General features: G+C 39.5%; 1 protein-coding gene across 1 annotated transcript in view; it reads right to left on the bottom strand.

Moving 5' to 3' along the window:
• rims1a (regulating synaptic membrane exocytosis 1a) overlaps window positions 1-25,017 on the bottom strand; it is a 244,433-nt gene that overhangs the window by 78,855 nt on the left and 140,561 nt on the right. The window contains exons 3-4 of the mRNA XM_030748119.1: window positions 17,019-17,229; window positions 11,902-11,913 (exon numbers count right to left, since the gene is read on the bottom strand). Coding sequence (XP_030603979.1) covers window positions 11,902-11,913; window positions 17,019-17,229 — 223 coding nt within the window. The remainder of the gene's footprint in view (window positions 1-11,901; window positions 11,914-17,018; window positions 17,230-25,017) is intronic.

Raw genomic sequence — 25,017 nt, 5'->3', positions numbered from 1 at the left:
CTTATATTTCCTAATTTTTATGTAATTATGTTGGTAGTTAATTGTGGTCAACCTTAACATGTCCACCCTGTCAGAGGAAAAGCTGACTAATAGAAAAAGGTTTCAAAAAGTTTAAATATATTTTGAAAACAGCATGTGGTCTCCTTCAATAACCAGTAACTTTGGTAGCTGATGGTCCACTATGTGCTTCTTAGATACTAAATTCATCCAAAAATGTCCAGCCTGTCATTGTCCACCCTGTCACCAAACCCCACATGACAGGGTGAACTTTGTATTGTATAGTTAGGATTTTCTTTTATTTTTTTACATATTTTGATGAGATGGTGATAATTTAAGAGTTCTTTGAACTTTTTTTCTCAAATTAGGCTCATACTGCTAAAAAGGGTCAATCATTGGTGAGTTTTGTATTGTCTTTTTAAAGCAATGAGTCCAGGTGGAGCAGAGACAGCACAGCAATATTGGGAATACCAAGATGCTGCCCCAGTCACAGGGTTAATACAGAGAGACAGACAACCATTTACACCTATGGGCAATTTAGAGTGACTAATTAACCGAACCCCAGTAAGTGCATGTCTGGACTGTGGGAGGAAACCCACACAGACACGGGGAGAACATGCAAACTCCACACAGAGAGAGAGAGGTCCGGGAATCAAACCCAGACCTTCTAGATGTCATTCTAACTGTGAGGCAGCAGTGCTAACCACCACACCACCACGCTGCCCTCTGAAAGATTATGTTAGTCAAATGGCAACTGGACTCAAGCAAACAGTCACACAACTTAAGACAAAAATGCAGCAGAGTTTGTGTACGATACAATGAAGAACTTAGGAAGTGACTCCCAGAGAAGCAATTTGCCATGCACTTCCTTTTGCCACCTTAGACCCTTAATTGTGATGCAAAAAGCTTATGAATGTTCATATTTATATTTATGTCTATTCGTGTCAGCAGTTAACACGTTTTTGTCCACCCTGTCATCGTACTGTCCAACCTGTCATTTTTCAGTTTTTTGAAAATAATACAGTTATCGTCACAAGTTAGTAAAAGTTTTTCACGTTTTCTTAATAAACTAATCATTGCCAAATAATATTGTTTGAAAAAGGGATCAGATTGCGGTTTTTAGAGATTTTATTTAAAAAGGAAAACACAGCTATCACAGATTCTTTGAAGACACAAACAATTTGCAATTATTTCACTTTTTTCCGAAGCCTTATTTTACCAAATAAATATTATTATTGAGCAAGGGACAAACTAGCTATCTGAAAATGTGCATTGTATAATCATGCTGGTATGAAAATGTGGGGTGGCTGTAGCTCAGTAGGTAGAGCAGGTCACCTACTGATCGGAAGGTCAGCGGTTCGATTCCTGGCTACTCCAGGCTACATGTATCCTTGGGCAAGATACTTGACCCCAAGTTGCTCTCCGACCGTTCCGTCAGAGTATGAATGTGTGTGAATGTTAGTTAATTAAAAAGCATTAAGCTTAGTAAAAGCATGGGTGAATGTAAACATGTTGTATAAGCGCTTTGAGTGCTCTGACTGAGTAAAAAAGTGCTATATAAGAACTAGTCCATTTACCATTTATTTATTTTCATTTGACTATGTCCATGACAGGATGGACATATTTTACAATGTGCTCATTCTTTATCTGCTTGCAGTAAATTCAGTGTGGGAGCTTGACCAACATTCATGTACAACAGCCTAATGTCAGCTTGATACAATGGATATGAAATTGAAACTTTTTTTTGAAGTCCCAAAAGCACTTTTTGGTGATATTGACCCAGTTATTAATTAAAGTTTTTTGGTTATAGTTTGAGTTTCATTGTTTTTCTTAGTCTATAGTTTCTAGTTTCTCCTCACAGTTGCAGCGACTCAGTTTTTATTCTTTTGTTCTTGATATCGTTGTTGCTTGGTTTTTGTTTCTGTTAATGACTCCCTGTTTAGTTGCTTCCTGTTTTACTTTGATAGTCATCTGTACTCAGTTTTACTTCCTTGTCTTGTTTAATTAGTTTCTGCTGTGTCTCGTCACCTTCCTGTATCCACTTCCTCTGAGTCTGCATTTGGGTCCACATTCCACACAAATCATAACAAAACAAAATTATTCAAAAAGGGCTTTTACATATTTAATATAGAAATTTTAACTTCACAACATCCACCAGGTCACCGGCGAACTACTTAAGCACAGATTATGTTGCAGGCTAGCCACATGATAAACAGGGACCGTTTTAGAAACTAGATGTAGCCTTTCAACACAACTATTTTACATATATTTGGCCTTCTGTTTCCATATGGATATGCCTCACAGGTGAAAATTTCATATAAAGGAGTAGATGTGAACTTAACCCCAACCCTAAACAAGTCTTGCGTGACCTGGTAAAAGGTTTACACTGGAAAGAAATGCTACCTTTATTGAGGAACTCTACATACAGTATTTTAAGTGCAATCTGAGCTGTTACTAGAGGAAATGTTTAGTAGATGTTTTTTTTTTTTTTTTTCATTTGTGCATAGGCCTCACAAAATGTTGCTGAGTGCTGCCACTTGCCGTACTGAGAATCCTGGTTTTAAGTGAACCATAAGTTAATCCATTTTAATATTCTGGTCATCCTTCAGCCTCGCAATTTACAATAAACATGACTCATTGTCGTGTTACCCTGCCAGCCACTATTCCAACATCTTCCAACGCCTGCTGCTTAACAGGTGAAACAAATATCACATTAAAACCAAGAGAGAGAAGTGGGAGGTGGGGTGGAACCAGGAAGTAGCATCAACCAATGACAGCTTGACGTATTGCACTGGCAGCATGCGAGGGCGTCCATAAATCCTGCAGTAAGGATGAAAGACTGCCACAAAGGAGATTAGTGTCCACAGCAGCTAATGAGGTACTATATCAGCACAGCCCGGCACCCGCAGCAACACATACACACATACATTACACACATCTACACATGCAGAAATCTCATACGCTAATAAATGCACTTGCAGGCACCCGGGTGTATTGTATTTGTACAGTAACACATGAAACACTAGTCTTACAAGCAAGTACAATGCATGGCAGGCTGCACACAAGTACAGCACAGATGCAGACACGGGGGCCAGCTTCAGCTCAGGCTCCTCTCTGTCGCCGACCTCCAAATAATGGGGTTTCCCTAAATTGAGAAAATGATAAAGGACACTGCACCTTATCAAAGTGGTTAATGTTTTACTGCATGTTGGAACACGTCCTCTCTAATCTCCACTCACACACTAAATTGTAGTACTGCAGCTGAGTTTAATGATGATGCTGCGTTTACCTTTTTTACCTTAAATATCTCTAATCAGTAACTGTTAATGAAGAAATGTTTGTGTGACTGAGTAAGTAGGCTTTGTGTTAACTGCTTATCCAACCAGATCTGTGTTGGGGTTGGAGCCTTTCTTAGCTGGCATTTGGCAAGAAGCAAGATACACCCTGAACAGGCTGTCAGTCACACAAAACCCACACAGGCACAGAGAGAACATGTAAACTATAGACATTAAGTTTGCAGTCAGGCAGCAACTTCAAACCCAAAGCCTTCTCGCGGTGTGGCGACAGTGCTAACCACTGCAACACTGTACCACCATGAGTAAGTATCCACCTTATTTTATATACACCGCTGAAAAAAGAAATTAAGGGAACACTTTGAAAACAAATCAGATCTAAATGGGAAAATAAAATCCTGCTGGATATCTATACTGATATGGACTGGGTAATGTGTTAGGAATGAATGAAGCTGCATCGTTTGATAGAAATGAAAATTATCAACCTACAGATGACTGAATTCAAAGATACCCTGAGAAACCAAAGTGACAAAATGATGCAGCAGGTTAGCTTAAATTTAGCTTAAATTTCATTGCAGCAATTCAAAATAGTACTCCATAGTTTGTACGGCCCCCATGTGCTTGTATGCACGCCTGACAACATTGGGGCACACGCCTAATGAGACAATGGATGGTGTCCTGGAGGAGCTCCTCCCAGTCTGAGGTAGCGTGGGATGGACCAAAACATAATGTCCCAGAGGTGTTCTATGGGATTTAGGTCAGGCAAGCGTGGGGACCAGTCAGTAGTATCAATTCTTTCATACTCCAGGAACTGCCTGCATACTCTCACCACATAAGGATGGGCATTGTCGCGCACCAGGAGAAACCCAGGACCCGCTCCAGTGTGGGGTCTGACAATGGGTCCAAGGATTTCATCCTGATACCTAATGGCAGTAAGGGTGCAGTTGCCTAGCCTGTAGAGGTCTGCGTATCCCTCCATGGATGCCTCCCCAGACCATCACTGGCCCACCACAAAGCCGGTCATGCTCAACAATGCTACAGACAGCATAATGTTCTCCACGACTTCGCCAGACCCTTTCACATCTGTCAGTGAGGGCCCACTAGAGGACGTCAGGCCCTCAGGCCACAGTCATGAAGCCTGTTTGTGATTGTTTGGTCAGAGACATTCACACCAGTGGCTGCTGGAGGTCATTTTGTAGCTCTGGCAGTTCTCATCTTGTTTCACTGTGCACAACAGAGCAAGATGGGTTAAGGACCTTCTACGGCCCTGTCCAGATTTCCTAGAGTAACTGCCTGTCTCCTGGAATCTCCTGAGACTGTGCTGGGAGACATAGCAAACCTTGGAAGTCAGGTCAACAGGTCAACAGTCCTGACTTCCAAACATTAAAATACAGATATGTTACAGTAAGATAAAGAATGGCCAAGCAATTGCAAAGTCTTGACAGCCTGCATAGTTATAACAGCACAATAACAGAGGACAGGAAAGAAAATAGATATGAGGATAAGGTGTTGCCTTTCAAATGGAGTCTCATACATGCATTTTAACAATTGCACTATTCCGTCAAAAGGTTTTCCATCCAGGTGTTCCAATTATGTCAGAATTGTGCATAAATGGGTGAGCGTTATCCTAATCCAAATGCTACCCCTAACCCTCAGTCCGGGTTCAAATGGATATTAAGAGGTTCACGTCAACCTGTTTTTATAGGACTCTTGCCTATTTGCCATCCCTAAAACCTTGTGAAAGAATAAATGTCAGGCCAGCATGCATGTGTGAGACGTTATTTGAAAAATAGCAACTGTTTGCTGCTGCTGTTTCTGAAAATGTGTTTGATTAGAAGTGACTAAAACACAGCTAAATGAGTCACATGAAGCCTGGTGGATGTTAACCGGTCTAAGTCACCAGCAGTGACACCGATAACCTCTAACCCTGACCCTAACTTTGGCCCCATGTCACTTTTGTTTTTATTAATTTGTTCTACTACGTAAGTCTTGATTATCAGTTAACAAAGAAAATAATCATTCTAATGGAAGCGTAAAAAAACCTTTTTCTTTTTCTCCATTTCGTCTTTCTCCATCACACAGGGTTAGGGTAGGGTTATGGTTATCACCAATGATGACTGAGACCAGAGAGAGAAAGTTAAAGCTGTAGTTAGTAATTACAATTTCCTAAACTTTGATTTCTAAATGCAGAAACTTCTTCACCGAACTGATGAAAGATACAGACATTAAAAGCAACATGTGATGTCTAAATGTGCCTTTATATGTGAATCTGTGGATGTGCTTTACTCAAGACCAATGTGTGTGTGTGTGTGTGTGTGTGTTGCTCTTAAGGGTGTGTGCAACAACAACCAGAAGAGAGATGGCCCCCTTAAGGCCAGTCAATGAGAGACGGACGTGGAGACGGACGCAGTTAGCGAGACTGGCGATCGATAGTAATCATGAGGCGCTGTGGCGTTTACAGCGGATGACACATCACTCAGGCTTTTCTACTGCGCTGCACACCAACACAAAGCAGCACAAAGCCATAATTCCTTGTAAGCCTAGATCAATAGATATACATTTACACAAGTGTGAGGCACATAGTAAGATTTTTTTTTTTTAGGTATTCTATGTCATAGTGTAAGAAAACTTTTTGTTGCAGTGGCCAGCACATGGATGTTAGGTTAGCTTACACCCTGGCCACACTTTGAGCCAACAGTACAGTGACACTTCTAACAAATCAACACAAGCACGACACAAACGTGTCTGTGAGCTCATAAACACCACCCTCAGGCAAAGATAACTGTTACATTATTATGAACGCAAGATAAACTGAGGTGATGAATGAGCATGCTGACAGTCATAAAGATAAGGCATTGGGAGAGGCTATAAGGGAGGGGATCTATATTAACCCAATGGCGTCCTCACTGGTGACGACCCCAAATGTAACCCTAGGCCATTCTGTTCTTATTAAATTGTCTTGGCAGAGAGCAAAGAAAATAATCATTCTATAGTCTATATTATAAAGTCTGGACAGGTTAGTTTGTGCATTATAGTGTTGCGAAGCTACGGGCAAGTCTGCGCAGTCACAGAAATTTGAGGACACCTGCAGGGGAGCCTCGTGCTCACCATCTGATGGCAAAATTTACATTACTCAGACCCAATGGACCCTAGCATACTCACAGATACTGACATTATTACACACATTTTAAAGAAGCAGCTCAACGTTATTGAAAAGTCTCCTGCTCTGAGAAAACCAATATCACTCTCATGCCCCATGTTCATGTTATCCAGCTTCCACTGACAACTTCCAATCCACTGATTTGCATTCATGGACATGAAAAACAACCAGAACAGCTTCCAGTGGTGGCATAAGTTGCACAAATTTGGCTGTCAACACCATATTTAGTAAATGTTTGGTAACATTTAGACATAAAAACTACTTGTTTAAAGATCATCATGGTTAGTTTTCAAACAAGCCCTCGCAAAATACTAACCACAAGTTAGAAAGCTCCATTTTCCAGAGCTTTAGGCAGAATCAGGCCACAATATTTTAGTTGGTCTCTCACACATGTACAGCAGGAAATAGCCTCGGATGCATTCGCACTTCTGGGAATCGTGTGGTTTAGGCAAGGGAGCTGCCTGTGTAGAGCATGCAGGAGACAGCATACATGACACCCACTCGCTACTGGTGTATTAGCTGCACTATTCACACAACAGCGCAATCCAACGCTACACAGACACTGTCCAAAGGAGCTGGCAGGTTAAAGACTGGCTAATGTCTTTAGGTGGAGCTAATAATGTTAAAGATGGCCCTGTTACAGTAATTTAAACTCATTTAACTTTAGTTTTAACTCCATATTTCTCTCTGTGAAATAAAAAAATCATTAAAGCCATAAATATATTATTAAGAAAAAGGAAGGAATTATATCTGCATTCACTCCGTTTGCTTATAGAACTTGGAAAACGATTTCAAACAGGGAATTACTGGTATCTTCTCTTCATTTTCACTGAAAAGGAGAAAAAAAAAAACCCTCTTTGGAAACAGCGTATTTATAAAAAGTGGCGTTACAACACTGGTTAACAGCATCTGCGGTCTGCAAACACCAGCAGATGAAACATCCCTGCCAGTAATTCTGAATGAGAGTTGGTCTAAAAACGGCAACCTACCAGTGCCGAGCAGCCTGAGTTATGGTCACATAAAAGCACACCCCCCCCACCCCCAACAGAAATACAGCCCTGGACATTAAAATTAAAGAGCAAGAGAGAGGAGGTGTTAGTGTGTATTTGTGTATGTGTGACGGTGAAGTAACACACACAACTCTTCTGTAGTCTCCCATGAGAGGAGGAATCAAGACTTCAAAAATGGCCCTCTCTGCGAGAAACACTTGGCTCCAGTACAAGAACACGCACTCATCTCTCCACTAGAGCACAGCCATCACTGCAGATAATGAGCCCTGAATATCATTAGCCCAACACGCTAGGCTGCAGGCACCACACACCGCACATCCCTGCGCCTATTAAAACTTTATTTGTCCTTGGATCCATCCGTCTACTTTCAGAAATGTTCTTTGAAAAGCAAAACCGCTCACTTACTACACTTCAGCATACAGTGAATGAAGCAGACACACAAGATGATGACAGCGAAAAAAATAGAGTAATTATTAAGCTTCCATTTTTCAATTTTTCTGCTTCATATTACCTTGGACTGTTATGTAAAAAAGTGATTATTTCTAAAAAAAAACGCTTTAGTATTTTTGTCTGCTGTTAAGAAACACCAACTTTGTGGGTTAAGCATAATTAGCCACTGTGAGTTCAAACATGGCTGTAGCCAAAGTAGGACAAGAATGGCAGAATGGTGTTAAGCTTTAAGACAGGACAGGTAACAGTTGTAAAGAGGAACTAACAGAAAAAAGTGGTTATAATTCAAAAAAAAAAAAAACAGCAATTGCATATTTGAATCTTCTACTTTCGGCTGCTCCCTGCAGGGGTCGCCACAGCGGATCATCTGCCTCTACCTCACCCTGTCCCCTGGTTAGAATATGAGACGACAGACAAGAAGTCATTCCTCTTATACTTCTTGAAGTCCACTGCCTGGGCTGCATGCAAAGTTGGTCATCACGGTCACAAAAAATTGGCAGGCATGCAGATGTCCACATAGAGCCTTGGACCCGAGTGGACCCAAGTGGACCCATTGGGAAATGAGACACACTTAAAGTATAGTCAAGGTCTTAGATCACTGAGAGTGATCCCAGGAACAGTGCTGGGCGGTGAGGCAAGTTTGGTTTAGTGCTGTGTGGTAGAATTGCAGGTCATGTGACATATCCAGGTCCAAAAAAATTGCAAAATTCAACAAGCATGACAGATCCAGTCCTAAAGTGTACAATATAGTGTATTCACTGTCAATGCAAACCTTAATAACACATCTTCTACCTTTCCCCTTCTGCCCATTATTGAGTAATTATAAGTTTTTGCATGTACACTGGAAAATGTCAATTTTATGCACTCTCAAATGTTTCTCTGATTATTTTGCATATTATTTTATTATTATTATTATTGTCATTATCTTGAATATCTAACGGTCACTGTTTTCTAGGAACTGAAATAAATTAAAGTATAACTTTGTGTCCTTCCTCAAAGACCAAATGTAACCCAGTTTAGAAACACTATTAAAAAGCTGTTATAGTGATCTGGGCTTCACAATGCAAACCACATATCATTCAGGGCCAGAATTACACCTGCCAATGCTTTCACTTTAACTGGGACTGTTTCATTTGAGTGGAGCAAAGCAGACAGTAACTTTTGGAGCACTGTGCCAGGCAAGATGAATCAATCTCTAAGTAATTAAATGAATCCATGTCAAACAGTAATTCAAACCTGGTCGACTGTCCAGCTAAACAGTCAGTGCTACGTAAGGCCTTCATTCTGCCAAAAACCTTCCTCTTTTGAGCCAGTGACTCATGTACCAAGCTTTAGCAGGGAGTGAGACCACTATGTACAGCACACCAAAGCACTCTTGGACAGCCGTGGCATTCAAGCCCAGCCAAGAAACATCAAGTGCTGGTTTGGCAGCTATTCTAAGGGAAGGCAGCCAAGGCCAAGTAAAGTTCTAAACCTGACACAACTACACAAGTAGGGGAAGGTGTTAAAGGCATCTCCACCAGGTACGCCGGTGTGCATGTTGTATAAGCCTTGAATTATCAGCCTAAATGACAATGAGGAAGTCTTCTTTATAGCAGGGGTCCAATGCACCAAACACCTATGGATCAGTAATCCCAAAATACAAGCCACAAGGGTTTTCAACCTCGTGTTCTTTTTTTTTATATCTGCCAATCAACTGTATGTCCTGTGATTAAGCACACTGAGCTAAGCTGCAAGTTCAGACATGCTTACCCCATAGAGACATGTAAAAAGGTTAGCTCTGGGTGCTTGGTGCCGGCTTTTATATCCAACACTTCAACATTTTAAAAAACTGCTTAATTAGAGGTAATGAGACATCAGAGCTGAACACTCAGGGAGTGATCCACCATTGCGCTTGTTGCACAAGCAGACAAGTTCAAACATAAATCAGGTACAGTTTTTGTTTTTAAAAGGTGCGGTTTCTGAAATTACTGATAGCACCTTGTAAATGATTACAATCGCTAGATATGTAACTACTGAATGCATGTTATACCCAAAGGTCACGCAAAGCAACCCTAGCCCTGAACCCTAACCCTGTTTTGGAGAAAAGTCCTTTTTTTTAACACCCAAATTTGAGCCGGCACACTGGACCTCGCTGAGAAGTCCAATAAGATATATATATATATATATATATATATATATATATATATATACACCATATCCTAATATGTTCATATCTAGCTCTGTCCCCTTATTTCTTTCTCTCTTCTTCTTACTCTGTCCTTCCTGTCAGGCCTGGCAGTCACACTGTGTGAACAATGATCAAAATGAATAAATCACAGAAAGGCAAACTTTAACAAGAGTAAACTATAGAGAACTCATAGAGCTGTTCTTGTAAAAGCAAAAGGGTTTGGTACAACAATGCATTCGGGTCATGATTCTGTTTGCAAAAACTGCCAGACATGACAGGCTTAAAAAAAAATAATAATAATTCATCAAGCATAACATTCAACCACTAAACATATTTTTTTCTGTTCAGGAATGCAAGTAAATGATGGCAAAAAATGATGTACTTTCGTATTTTTTCTACTTTTTGGTAAAACAGCAAAATTCTAAATTCATGGATAACCACAATTATATTTTAGCATTAAATATATCATTTGGATTAAAGAGCTTGTGGATACTGGTGGATTTTAAGGAGTTTAAGGTGTTTCTCTCTGACTGTAGACACACTATTTCAAGATGCAGGACCAACAGTCCCAGCTGCCATTGATCTTTTAAATTATTAATTTTTTTCTTAATGTTAACGTTGCTTTCTTGGTGTATTTATTGTCACGTTGTTGCAGTTTCTTTGATTGTTGATTTCTGCTGACTCGATCACAAATTGCTTCTTGGGAATAATAAAGATATCCTTGATCCTTGATCCTTGGACTAACCATTGCAGAAACATAAAAAATGTTTTGTAATTACCAATACTGTTAATTTGGGGCAGCTGTGTTATGAACCTTACATTGGGTGGTGGTTTAATAAGTTTGTTAAACACTGTAAATAGATTTTGATGCGTGCCAGTTAGAATGGTCATTCTCTTTGTCACCTGATTAACATTAAAAAAAAAATTACATATTCTGCTAATATCAGGTTAAGGTTAGGGTCGTCTCTGATGATGACTTAGAGCTCAGAGGGTTAGTATGAATAGTGACACAAATAGCTCAATAACAAATGGAAGAAGATTGAGAATGAGTAGTAAAATGTCCTCTGGTCAACATTACAACATTACATTAATTGGTGACACAAACACCATCTATGAGTCCTAAAATTCACCTATAAGGAGTGTGTTGACAGAAGGTCTTTCAGACCATAGCTGCAGTTATACTGCGCATAGATCCCACTTTAAAATGACACTATAAGCTAGCCACAAAGCTAGCACGTAAAAGATATCTGACCAAGGATACATGAAACAAGATGTAAACCTGCATTTCTTGTGAGAATTAAGATTAGGAGAATTTTATTGACTACCTGTAAACATGTTTCCAGTCAACTACTAAACTCCTTTCTAAAAGGATATATAATAACTAAGCTGTGTGCGCCTTTGAAAATATTACACATCTTAAATGTCAAGATCATGAGTATGTTTCTTTTCTGAGCCTTGTAATCTCCCTATGTTTGCCCAGGATTGCTGCCACTTCCTCCCACATGTTTTCATTTGCCAGTCTAAAGTTGTCCATACAGTGTATTTGTCTATGTGCGTCATCGACCTCTGAGGTTGCAGCATGCATGTAAGACTGCAAGAATATCATTAGGTGGGGAAAAGCGGATGATTGTTTTGTTTTAATGCAGTTACTGTACCTTTAATTGAACTGTGATTGTGCTGTATTCACAATCTTTTGGGAATACCATTAAGTTACTACTTTCACAATAAAATAACACTGTCCTTCTGTTTTCTGTGTATATAAGGTTTCAGTCAGAGCTATGTGCTCCCGAAAAGAATGAAGAAAAAAAAAGCAGCACTCACCACTTTGTCCTCCTGCAGCCCAGTCAGCCATCCATGTATAATGAAAAGAAAGACAGAGAGTATGTGAACAAAAAAATGATATCTGAAAGCATGGCAATGATCCTAAAGGCCTGAAAGTGACAAACACTGTCATACACAGATATGTTATTACAGTCGCTGAAGATGAAGAAATTATTTACTCTTTAAAATGATTTGCTTCCACCAAACCACTTCCATGGTTAAGGTCCTAAAATCCACCAGACCATCTAGGGTTAAGGTGTGATTAATGTTAATGAATTTATAGAATATAACCTGTTTGGAACACTCAAACTGAAAAAAAAAACAAAAGAAACTGTAATGCCAAATGCCGTGAGACTTAATTTAAAAGGTGACGATGTGCTTGTTTAGTACGTCGTTAAAAGAAAACTTTAAACCAATTTCACACTGAATGAAGAAAACAGCAGCTCTCCGCTCTCCTCTCAAGCTCACAAATATTAACACAGTCTCCTTCACTTTTTAATAGGTGCACAAGTGGAGCTAAAGCAGAGAGTTAGCTTAGCACAGAAATTCAAAGCAGGGAGGAGCTCTTGATTCTCTCCAAAAGTCTACCTACAGTACAGCTCCTCTAGAGCTCACTAGATAATAACACCAATAACAAATGGAGCAGTAATTTAACCTAAGTGATAACAAGATTACAGATTATGCATAAACATCAGCAACCAGTAGAAGTAAGCTCTGGTACAGCTAATTCTGTCTAAAATCAAAATTGTTGTAAAATGTACGTCATGTCTCTTTATATACAGATCAAACCAACACTACTGAGTTTAGAGGTAGGTATATATTGGAATTAGTATTAGTATTAGTATTGGGTGTTACCCACATACAACCTTTAAACTAACCTAAGCTGGTCAGCTCTACTGAAAGAGACTTTTTTTTTAATCAGTCTTGGCAGTCTGATTTTTTTACAAAAAAAGGGAAACTTTTCCTTTGTCTCCAAAACATCGGATTAGGGTCACAAAAGATGACTTCGATCTCAGAGGATTAAGTCAACACATTTTTGAGGATGTTTTTATCAGATCTGACTTGATACATTCAGTTTTTATATCCTAGCAGCCACTGAAATTAAAGTTAATAATGGTTCAATATACTGTAACTGCCAAAGTGATTGCCCAGGATAGCCGCTAAACTTGGAACAGCAGAGGAATGCTTTCAGTTTCCTCATAAAGTTGAGACAACTTTCACATTCATAATGTATTCTGACTTTAAAGCAAAAATAAGTGCAAAGATACATCTACTTTATTTCATTCATATTTAACAATTAACTGAGTATTAATTATTAATGTGGCTGACTTTCTCATGAAGGAAACTGCTTAAAATTTGCATCCCCAAGTTACACAACTAAATAACAAGTTAGTACCTTTGGGTAAATCTGTCTTTCAAACAGGTTCTGCCACTGAATGTAACTCCCACCTTCGCCGACACCCCAAAGAAACCCACAGCTGAACTCTCCCCACGTCAGCCACTAACTAATTAGGATGTGCTTTTGAGCATTTGTGTGTGTGAGGTCATTAAATGCCACAGCAGCAATTCAAGTGAGGGGATGTGGGGAAGGAGACGGGACGTCACTTATTTCAGAGGAAGACTTACCTCCCAGCACCAACACACATGCACATACACCCCACTGTGTGTGTATAGGGCACCTCTGGACCCCTGGCAGAGCGAGACAGAGTGGGAGACCCCCCCCCTCTGTCCACTGCTCAGTCTAATGCCCAATTAACCTTTACCAGCACTTGCCTGGGTCTCACACACGTGCGCGCACACACACATACACACACACACACACACACACACACACACACACACACACACACACACACACACACACACACAGTTAGAAGCATGCATAAATGCACAGTAGCACACACAGAGCTCATATACAGTAAACATCAAGACACATGCAGAGCACAATATGAACACACACACACATACAGTGTGACCCATGGCTCGTCACCTCCACCTGACTTCCAACACCTGAGACCTGTTGTGAAGTACAGTATGTGCTTATATGACCGACTGCATGTAGGCCTGGAAGTGTGCTGAGTGTAGATTCCATGACTACCATAATTTAAAAAAATTATGGCTACAAAAGAAAAAAAAAATCATCTTCTATTAAGATTTGAATCTTGAGGATAACGACATAAACTCATCAGGAAAACGTGAACATGTGCAGCTTGTGTACAATATGTTTTTATGATGGAAATACAACTCAACTCATCTCTTGGTTCAATACAGTTTATACAGATATATAAAAAAGAAAAACATAGAAAAATACTTTTGTATTTCTACATTTCTGCTTTATTTATGACTTTTTTATTTACATTAGCCTATTTCATTCTATATGCTGTTGATTTTACTAACCTGTGAAGCAGCCCTGGTCGGAGGACTGTGATCAAGTTCTTTTTTATATGTTGATTGGAAGAAATAAAGATTAAAGATTACGGATGTCACTAGAACTCATATTTATGATACTTTTCAATTGCAAAATTCTTAAAATGTGACTGTTTTTTTAATGGGGGCAGTGTACAAGAGTTCTAGTCTATCCTTTCATTCTGAAGGACACCCACAAGCACAGCAAAAAGCTGCACACGAAAGATGGTGACTGGTCCAGCTCCCCCCTGACTCGTTAATGAGAAAGGTGGTAAGAGTCAGGTGTGAAATTTCTACTTTAAGGCAAATGACCAAGGGCTGTATGTGTGGAGGTTTGTTTCCGCCACTAAATCGTACCTGTCAAGTCTCCCGTTTTGGCCGGGAAACGCCACCCAGGCTACCACCTGAGGTAGCCTGGGTAGCCTGCTAGCAATATCACTGCGGCTAGAAAAATAAGATTTAATGAAGTAAGTATATTTTATTTTGACTACAGGCCTCTATAACAGTCACAAATGGTATTGGTTTCGAAGAAACAGCTGTGCAATGTTACCTAACAACTGCTGTCAATCAAGGTTAAGGCCCTCGCCTTGTGGGCGTGATCGACTTAAAAGTCAAAAGTCCGTTTCTTCACTCACGTAGAAATTTGTTAAGAGCGTAGAATTTTGTTCCGCGGGCAGAGAGTCACCTGCGGGCGCGTGAAACTGCTGCAGAGAATGCACAGCAGACAGTCTCGCTTGCGCACTGGCTTCTTTTTTTCGCGTGGCTACAAAGTTCTACGCGCGCGGAAATTCATTGAGCGAATGTGAATGTATTCCTGCACCCGTGAAATAAAATTATTTGTGCGGATTTTGTTTTTGCTTGTTTTTCGTGTGACTTTTGACCTAAATATAATTCCATACCCCTGAACCTCACTTAAACATCGAGTCTGCCCACCCGCTCCCATCCTCACTTCGGCCTTTATCAACCTTAGAGACAGGCGACAGCGAGTTTTCTTACATAAGTTGACAACAGCGACCCAGATAAAGGAGGGCTGAATGTAGCTAGCAGTCACACCCCACAGTGTTTTCTTTAAATTTGATATTCTAACACTAAACAATACAGGACAAAATTGATCTATATAATGTGGGTCTAGGCAAAGCATTAAAGTTATTAAGTTATTTCATAAAGTTCATTTGTAGTTCTAAATATATTTAGGGTGTTTTTTCTTCACTATTTGTCTCTCCAAAGATGTTTTTCCTCTCAACTACAGCCTCGATTGCAACTACATCCAAATGAACAATTATGCAAATTTGGTGATGACGTCATATAGCAACTTTTATTTTCAGCATGGAAAATTTCCTGTATTTTTAAATACAAAACTTGACAGGTATGCACTAAATTTTGAGTTTTTTTCTTGAAATTTCAAGTTAATAAGCAAAATTTTGGGGTTATTTTCTCAAAATTTCGAGTTAATAAGTTGAAATTTCAAGTTATTTTCTCAAGAAAATAACTTGAAATTTCAACTTATTAACTCGAAATTTCAAGTTAGCTCTGCCAATCAGGAAGCTCCATGAAAGTACGTCATTTCCTTGTTACCCAGAAGCAGGAGGCTGAAGGCATTAGCTGTCTAACAGTTCAACATGAAAACATTGATTCCATACCTTTTATCCAGCTGTTATTCACTAGAAGGCTCAAAAACCTCAAAAGCCTGACTATAATTTGTTTGCATTTGTTCTACACTGCTAGCTAGCTGATACTGTCACTACCCAGTTTTGAGTGTGCATGCATTGGCGTCATCTGCTTCCAGGTAACAAGTAAATGACCTCTTTCACGGAGCTTCATGATTCGCAGAGCTAAATTGAAATTTTGACTTATTAATGCGAAATTTAGAATTCTTTTCTCCAAATTGTTTATTATGGATAGCAAAAAAATTTTTTTCAGTGGTGGAAACAAGCTTCCATAGATAGGCTAACTGAGTCGCAAAAGGTAATATGCAAACAATGCTACTGTGCTTTTCAGAACAAGGGAGAAAATACTTATAATTTAGTAAAGCACCTAAATGACTGGCATTTAAATCTGTTTAAAGAATTCCAGGTGAATGAGTTTAAATTCAGCAAAAAACAACAATCCGAGTATTTTCCTTCTTATGTTATTCTGAAATACATGTTACCATTTTGTTTGAGACAGCTGGCAACACTGTTGTGAAGTTAATTTGTTAAAATGTTTCCAATAGCTAACGTTACATAAATGCTTAAGCTAATGTACTGTAACTGTAGGCCAACAATGCGTTTTTTTGGATTCAATTGGGTACCGAGAATCTTGTCATTCTGCTGGTATTGGACTACCTCATTTCTAGGATCATGAAAAGACATTAAAGACATGTATTTATTTATTTTTCAGTTATAGTTACTGTCAAATCAAGTTACTGTTATTACTTTGTTCCTGTATTTATTTACTAGATTGTATTATTTGCTTATTAGCAATATTAGTGATCATTTTTTTTGTCCTCCATACACTGAAACATGTGGAGGACAAAACTTCAGTCATCAAGTCGCCTGCTATGGAGAAGCTGTTCTTGAAGATAAGTTTCAGTCATGTTACATTGCATTACACAAAGCTGTTTGTTCTCACACTTTGTGCGGGCAGATTTAATATTTGCTAAATTGCTGTATGTTAATTCACAAGAATAAAAATATGTGTTTTTGTGATGACAAAGTGTAACCTTCCCTCACCGTGTTGGATCGCAGCGACACTCGCCCCCCACAGCGAGCGCAGAACTTGGTCTGGCAGTACGAGCACAGGTTCCCACAGCCATCTGCGAACTTGGTCTTATGGCAGATGCCACAGGTTGGTGCGTCGTCCCGGTGAACAGCCGAGCCTGCTGCTGCCGTGGCCTGTCGGATCACAGTCTCCCTGTAGCTGGATAGCTGCTGCTGGATACCTCTGTAAAAAATAAAACAGAAGCATGAAGACTGCATTTTTGAAATGAGGTCATGTTATAAGCTTGTGTGTAAGGATATATTTCAAAGACTAAACATGCAAGTACACTGAAAGGAAAGGGTTTGTCATATGTCAATCAAGTTCTCTTTTTTTTGGATTTTCAGTGTTTTTTCTTTTTTTTTCACGTCCAGAAAGGATTGTACAAGAGTTTGATTCATGATTCAACTGATCTATGAGATCTTCGCGTCACCATCAAACCTTTTACCCTATTACTTTGTGATGAGATGTTTTAATTTCTATTTCACCATCCACAGCAACAATGCATGTCTCTGTGAGGCTGAACACAGCAATGGTTTGAGTTATGCATTAATGTCACCATGTTTAACATCTTCACTTTGTGTCAACATGCTTACTAATTAGAAGAAAAGAGTAGGATTGTCCCTGCTGAGCTGGACAGTAAAATCACACTTTAATGCTAGCTGGAAAAACTGACCAAGCGCTGCAAACATTTTATGCTCCCTTCCTACAGCTTTATTTACTATGGGACTAGCTCCCAGTTTGGATTTGGGACCCTCTCTGTTTTTAAGATTAGGCTTGAAACTTTCCTTTTTGATAAAGCTTATAATTAGGGCTGGATCAGGTGACCCTGAGCCCTCCCTTAGTTACACTACAAAATGCCTAGGCTTCTGGAGGCTTCCCATGATGCACTGTGTGTTTCTTTTTCTCTTTCTCTTGTCACTCTCTGTGTTTATACACCACTCTGCATTTAATCATTAGTCATTATTAATCTCTTCCACAGAGAGTCTTTTTGTCTCTCCCTTGACCCCCAACCGGTCACAGCAGATGACTGCCCCTCCCTGAGCCTGCTTCTGCTGGAGGTTTCTTCCTGTTAAAAGGGAGTTCTTCCTTCCCACTGTCGCCAAGTGTTTGCTCATGAATTGTTGGTTTTTCCCTGTATTATTATAGGGTCAATATAAAGTGCCTCGAACCAACTGTTTGTTGTGATTTGGCGCTCTATCAGAGGTGGGAAGTAACAAAGTACAAACACTTCGTTACTGTACTTAAGTAGATCTGTGCTTTACTTGAGTATTTATTTTTCTGACAACTTTTTACTTTTACTCGCTACATTTTTACACAAATATCGGTACTTTCTACTTCTTAAACTTTCAAAACAGACTCGTTACTTTATGTTTCAGTGTTTCAGATATCTGAAGGAAGTTTTCATTTCCGGTCACTGCACCTTCATGCATCAAACTGATCTGAGCCTAAATGGAACAATAATAACACATAAGAGTCAATCCTTTTGGCAAATCCTCTAACATCGCATACAAGGAGATTAAAGAGGCAAACCCATATAATTTATGTATCATTTATAGCGCTATAATCAGGGGTTAAAGTGGGCCGGACTGAGTGTTGATGTGTGGAGCGGTACTTCAGCATCTTAGCTAGCGTGACTGAAGAGGAGCAGGAATAAAGGGAGTAACATGTTGCCACAGGTAATTTTTAAATGCAATGTTTCTAAATGCTCAACAAATATGGATAAACACAAAAAGTGTCTGCAGTTTGTCACACAGTGTGTCTGCTAGCTAAAACAACAGCTGTTGTATTTCCAGGGAGAGAAAAGAATGAGAGAGAAGTTCACTCAGATGTAGAAAGATGTAAGAAAGAGGCCAGGAGAGGAAGAAGAGAAGATAGACTTAAAGATAAGAAGCACAAAGGAAACTGAAGTACACTAACTTTATGTAATTCAAAGATTGTATGAAAATACTTTGCAGTTTAGTGCATGATAAACAGGTTAGTTAGCTGTAAAGCTCTGTGTTGGACTGGTGCACAGTGTCTGTGAGTTAGGTTACATGAAGTGTAGCAGAGATGAATTTGAATTTAAGCTGATGATGCTTAGATTCATTCACTGAATTCAACATTTATACAGCCTGTGTGCTGTCAGCGTAGGGGATGGAAATCAGCCAAGAGAGCTCGTGAAATACCAGGTTACATGTTTTCGAATTCAGTTCATCCACACAGAGCAGTAAACCTCAGAGCAGCAGCAGCTGATCACAGCCTGCACACAAAGAATATTTACTGGAGCTCACAATAGAAAGTTGTGATTCTACTCCCGACTCTGAGGCACTACAACTGATCTTAGGGTTCCTCCACCTTCTGAATCCCACTGTAACCCCTGATTATACCCATTTTTGTTTTTGTCTAATGTGGCTATGTATATATATATATATATATATATATATATATATATATATATATATATATATATATATATATATATATATATATATATATATATATATAAATATCATGCCTCCATAGACTACTACTGTTTTGATCCATTTAGTCACAGCCTTCCACAGTACTTTCATACACTGTGAATCACTGCAAATCAAAAAAGTTAAAGGACCAAAAGATACAATAAGAAATTAGAAAAGAATGAATGTTTTATTGGATGAATAATAAATAAAGGGGAGGAGAAGTGAACTGAAACCAAAATACGAAGGAGACAGTTGCTGCATTAAGTTCAGTCAATATCACTGCTCTTCATACTGTCTGTGTTTCGGTGCAATCAACTTTTACTGTGTGTGCTATTGTTTCAGGCTGCTTTGCCAACACAAGAAACTGAATCGATATGAGAAAGAGAGGGGAAGAGTATTGGTTTTATCTAAGGCATTACAGTATGCTGATTAATTGGATTTCACACTGTGAAGATTGAGGAGAGAGCAAATAGAGGGAAAACAGACCAAGAGGAGAAGAAGTGATGAATAACATAAGGAGAGGACATAGAGGTTATGCATTTTAGTTTCATTTAGAAACATTACTTGGCAATAAAATATGCTGCACTATCTGCAAGTATTACAGTGAAAGAAGACCAGCCAAATTACACACAATTATGGACTGAAATAGCCAAACTCACATTACAAAGTCCACTGTCATGTAATCTGTAAGTGAACAAACGTAATGTATTCCTGTATGTTACCACTGAAGTGGATAAAAGGCCAGTTAAAAGCAGAGGATATACAAAAAAAAACAGCAGCAAATGAGGGCAAACTTAACACACCCAAGGAAAAAAGATCGGACATAGCACGGTCAGGAACCCCTTGTCACCATTTTTAACGCCTTTTTCAAATGTTTAAGTGTCCAGGGATCGATTTCCAATGTGACAAAGAACAAAAACCTACAAAAATGCAACTCAGAAGGCAGGTGATACAGCATATCGCACACTCACCTTCAACAACAAGACAGGAGTTTCAGTTCTATCTGGGACCAGTTTTTTCCCCCTCACTTCATTTTTTTTTTTAAGTCAGTTTGACTACACATTAAATTAAAACTAAAATTACACAGTTTGGGTTCAAATAGAGCGACGGGTTTCTCTGAACCTTTCTTTGATCATCATGGTTAGATGTGCCATGATGACACTGTCTTTTGCCCACAGCTTCATGTCTTCCATTTCAGACATTAAGGAATTCCCATAGAATCTATCAGCTTCCCCAGCATGTTGATAAAAATTAGGAAACTCTTTACTGAAAAGAGCAGCAGGAACGTTTTGTCAGACTTCTGTAAGTCTAATAGAGAGAATGCAGGTTTGAAGCAACTTTAATATCAAGCATGTTTTGTCAGTGCATCATGTGTCCAAGTGATATGTGACGTTTCACTTCCTGCACACAGTGTAATAATTAAATAATATGACAGTGAGCTTCGGTGATGATTTAACATTAATATTTTTGTGTGTTAGAGAGGGCAAGCTAGAGGACAGGAAAGAGTAGTCAAAGAAGAGGTGAGAGAGGGAACGCTAAAGAATGAGAGGAGAACGTAGCTAAGAGAGAAGAAGAAACTAGAAAAAAGGAGCAAAGACAAAAAAAGAAAGTTGTAGTAAAATTAGGAGAAAGAAAGGAAGATGGAAGAGGAAAGAAAGAGGATAGGAGAGTACACACAATAAACGAGGTTATGGAGAAGACGAGACGAGAAAGGAGAGAAAAGGGGGAGGAGAGAGCAAGAGAAGAGGGCGAAAGGAGAAGATGAAAAGGAAAAGAAGTAGAAGAGAAGTGAGAGCAGAAAGCAAGGGGAGGAGAGAAGAGAAGAGGATGAGACAAGATGAAAGAAGAGGTGAGAAGGAAAAGGAAAGGGAGGAGAGGAACACAAAGCAACAAATCATAAAGCGAGAGAGATTACATGGAGAAGTAAAAAGAAGGAAAGGGAGTATGATGATTGAAAAGATAGCAGAAACGGAGGGGAGGGGAAACAAGGAAATAAGAAGGCGGAAGGGAAAGGTTGTGGGGGTAGGACAAATGGGGAAGACTAAGAAGGAGGCAAGAGAGAGACTAAAGAACAGAAGAGGGAAGCGGAGAGGAGGAAAAGAACTGGGAAGAGAGGAGAAAGTGAAAGGAAGAAGAGGGTAAATTAAAAAAAGAGATGGGAAAAGGGGGAGTGAACGGGAGATGAGATGAACAGCGTAAGAACAGACCAAAGGGATAAAAGAAGAAGAAGGAAAACGGTGTATATACTGTAAAAGATAGCAGAAGTTTAATTGCTGTGTCATAAAGATAAACTGCTCCTTATCCCAGTCGTCTAACAGAACACATTTAAGCCTTTATGGCAGTGTGGCTCTTCTGGTAGTAAGTCACGGGAATAAAAGTACATATAGGGATGAGGGTGTGGTAGGAGACTACTGGCATCTGTGTCTTGCTGAGTTATTATTTTCAGATTTGTTTTCAGTTTGCATTCATTTTTAGCTTTCAGTCATAGTTTGGGCACCAAAACTACCTGTTTACAGTAAAATATAACAATGCTAAACATGTTACAATTTGCTGCAGCACTACTTACAGACCAGGGCTCAGCGGTGCAGCCTGCTCCCCCATCAGCTCAGGCGGTAAAAAACTACAAGTTCCAGCAGTTGAGGCCCGAGAAATTCAAGTCCAACAACTAGTTGTTTGCTTGAGATTTCACCATTGCTCCTTTGGGTGCAACAAGACAAACTGTTGCCTCTAAATACACCCTTCTGAGATGCCAGGGCCCAGTAGGTGAAACACAACCTGTCTCTGTAAATGTTAACACCTGCCCACACACATACACACTTCCTGGGAGCAACAGCCAAAGGGCACAGAGAGGTCACCTGCTGCTGCAGCACTGCAGGATTTACTTCCTGATCCACGGCTCTAACTGGGACTGTCCTAACCCCCGGCTCGTTTCAGCTGCTAATAGATTTAGACTGATATCCAGTATGTGCTTGATTTATGGAGCCAGGGTGGCTGATTATGTTTATTGTCGATCTGATCAATACGACACCAGTCGTCTGTGGGAAGCCTTTAAACTGAACCGTTGCGGCGCTGCCGTTCTGATTCAACATGAATGTGAAGGATTTGTCTTTAGCTTTTTATGACCATTATCGACATCTTATTTGTTATTTCAGAGGCGTTACTGTTGATGATCCATGGCTGTAATCCAAAATAGCTTCTATTGGTATTAGGCCTAATAAATCCACGTTGGCTGGAAGTAACTACTCTGAGTATTAAATGCACAGAAGGTGATCAGGGCATTTGCTCATCCTTACTACATCTCATTTCCCTCCGTCCTCAACATCGTTCTTTTAGGGTCAATGAGTTCTTTCATTTCTTTCCCCCAAATTCTTGACCCATTCTGATACCTTTTGGCTTTGTCTGTTATTTTTCTATTCTTTCTTTGTCACAGGCTGTATACAAAAGATGGATGTAATCACTGTGAAATCAGCCATTCCAAGGCTGTCACCATCTTGGGTTTTTGAAGTAGGGAAATGAGCAAGGCTGGACAGAGAAACTGAGAGATACTGCATGCCCATAAGCTACTCAAATGGCAAAGCATACCCTGCTTTAGCCTCCTTCTTGACCATAGTTTAAAAAATTAACATCATGTTGAGTTCAATAAGACTTGAAATTAGTGAGTGAAACCATAAAGACATCAGGAAAGTGTTCACTGAGGGCTTAGATAAAGGGAGCTCATAGACTTCTATACAACCAACCTTCTTTTTTGCAATCACAGGAGTCGCCCCCTATTGGCCATTAGGGATAACCTTTAGGCACTTCCAATTCTGGTGATTTTAGAATCACAAGTTAACTTAAAGTGCATGTGTTTGGAATGTGGGAGGAAGCTGGAGTTGACTCAGCAAGGATAACAAGCAGAGAATAATTATTTGAAAGTGATACAGAGAGCCTCACTGAATTATACCAAAGTGTCACCTGGTGCTTGACTTTGTGTTTTCCTTTATAGGAAAACATTTTCAACCATGAATTGAGGTGGAATAGGTATAAACAGGTGTTTAACACGTCAGCAGAATGCAGAAAAATGAATGTTTGGCACGAAACCGTAAGCCCATGCTTCTATCTGTCACTTATCCTGTAGAGAGTCACAGGGTGAATAGAGCCCAACCAAACTGTGATCAGGAGGAAAGGACACCCTGACCACCCGGAGGGCACACGTAGGAACATGCAAAATACACATAAAGGCCACAGACAACCAGAACTGTTATTAATATTTCATTATATTTATCATATTTATAGATCAAATTATTTTGATCACATGACATCACAGCTTGTGTAAGCCCATGGACCCAGAGTTCTCAACGAGCAACAGCCCCTAGATTAACTCTGTGTAAGGGAGACAAGGAAAAAATACATTGCTGTACTTTTCATTCATCCACATTTCATGTCATACTGTGAGCACAACGCCAGACCGAGAGAGTTCATTTGTAGCTCTGCTGAAGGCTAAACCTTCCTAACACTGACAAATACAGCTGGTTTCAGGAAATGTCTAAAAATAAAACCTAAAATCTAGTACAAAATAACAATTACCAGCATAAATTAGCCACTCTCTGAACAGACACACAAACACTGTGTGCACTGGCACTCAGGCATGAAAACACCCTGCTATATGCCTTCTTTTAAGTAAAACCTACAACAAATGGAGCTTTGATCAGAGCCTGAGCAATACATCAGTTTTTAGAATGATACCAATTCCGATATTTGGTGATTTAAAAAGTGATATTCCAATATATTGCCCGATAATTTTTTTCTTTCAGACACACAAAACATAAGCAGATTTCCCTAACATTTGTTCTATGTAGGTATTTATTTACTCATTTGCGCTCTGCCCATCTCTGCTCACATTAGCTAGTTTTCCTGTTCCAAACAGGTGTCGTGCTAACAGGGAAGTTGCAGAGTGCCCTCTAGTATTCGAACTATGAAATGTGAAGTGTGTCATCTTGTGTCAACAGACACTAGGCAGCTATAATATTAATATACTGTTTGTGTGTGGCTTTATGTGTGTTTTGCTACTAATCTGTAAATCAAGTCATCAAATCCTCCAAGAAAAAAATTCAAATACAGCAGTGGAAAATATATAATTGATGGTGGTCGATTTAATGAGAGCAAGACGGGGAGAGGACAGAGCGAAGGGAGGGGAAAGATCAGAGGGAAACGCACAGAGTGACGGAGACAGAGACGGCAAAATCATTAAGAAAAATATCCATATTCAAATGTAGAAAGACACAAGGTTACAGCAAAGTGAGAATAAATGCTTCACTTTTGTATGCAAACACACACATGCTGCAAACAAACTCCTTTTACTTTCCCATCGAAATATTCACTGCTGAATGACTAAAACAATAACCTGTGTGTGTGTGTGTGTGTGTGTGTGTGTGTGTGTGTGTGTGTGTGTGTGTGTGTGTGTGTGTGTGTGTGTGTGTGTGCCGTGCATATATAAATATTTTAAACAAGGGATCCATGATTCAAAGCAGAAAACAGCATTAACATAAAG

Source organism: Archocentrus centrarchus, chromosome 15 (genome assembly GCF_007364275.1).
Source record: "Archocentrus centrarchus isolate MPI-CPG fArcCen1 chromosome 15, fArcCen1, whole genome shotgun sequence".
NCBI lineage: Eukaryota > Metazoa > Chordata > Actinopteri > Cichliformes > Cichlidae > Archocentrus > Archocentrus centrarchus.
Note: the sequence above shows the minus strand (reverse complement) of the source record. Positions and strands in the feature narration are given on the sequence as shown.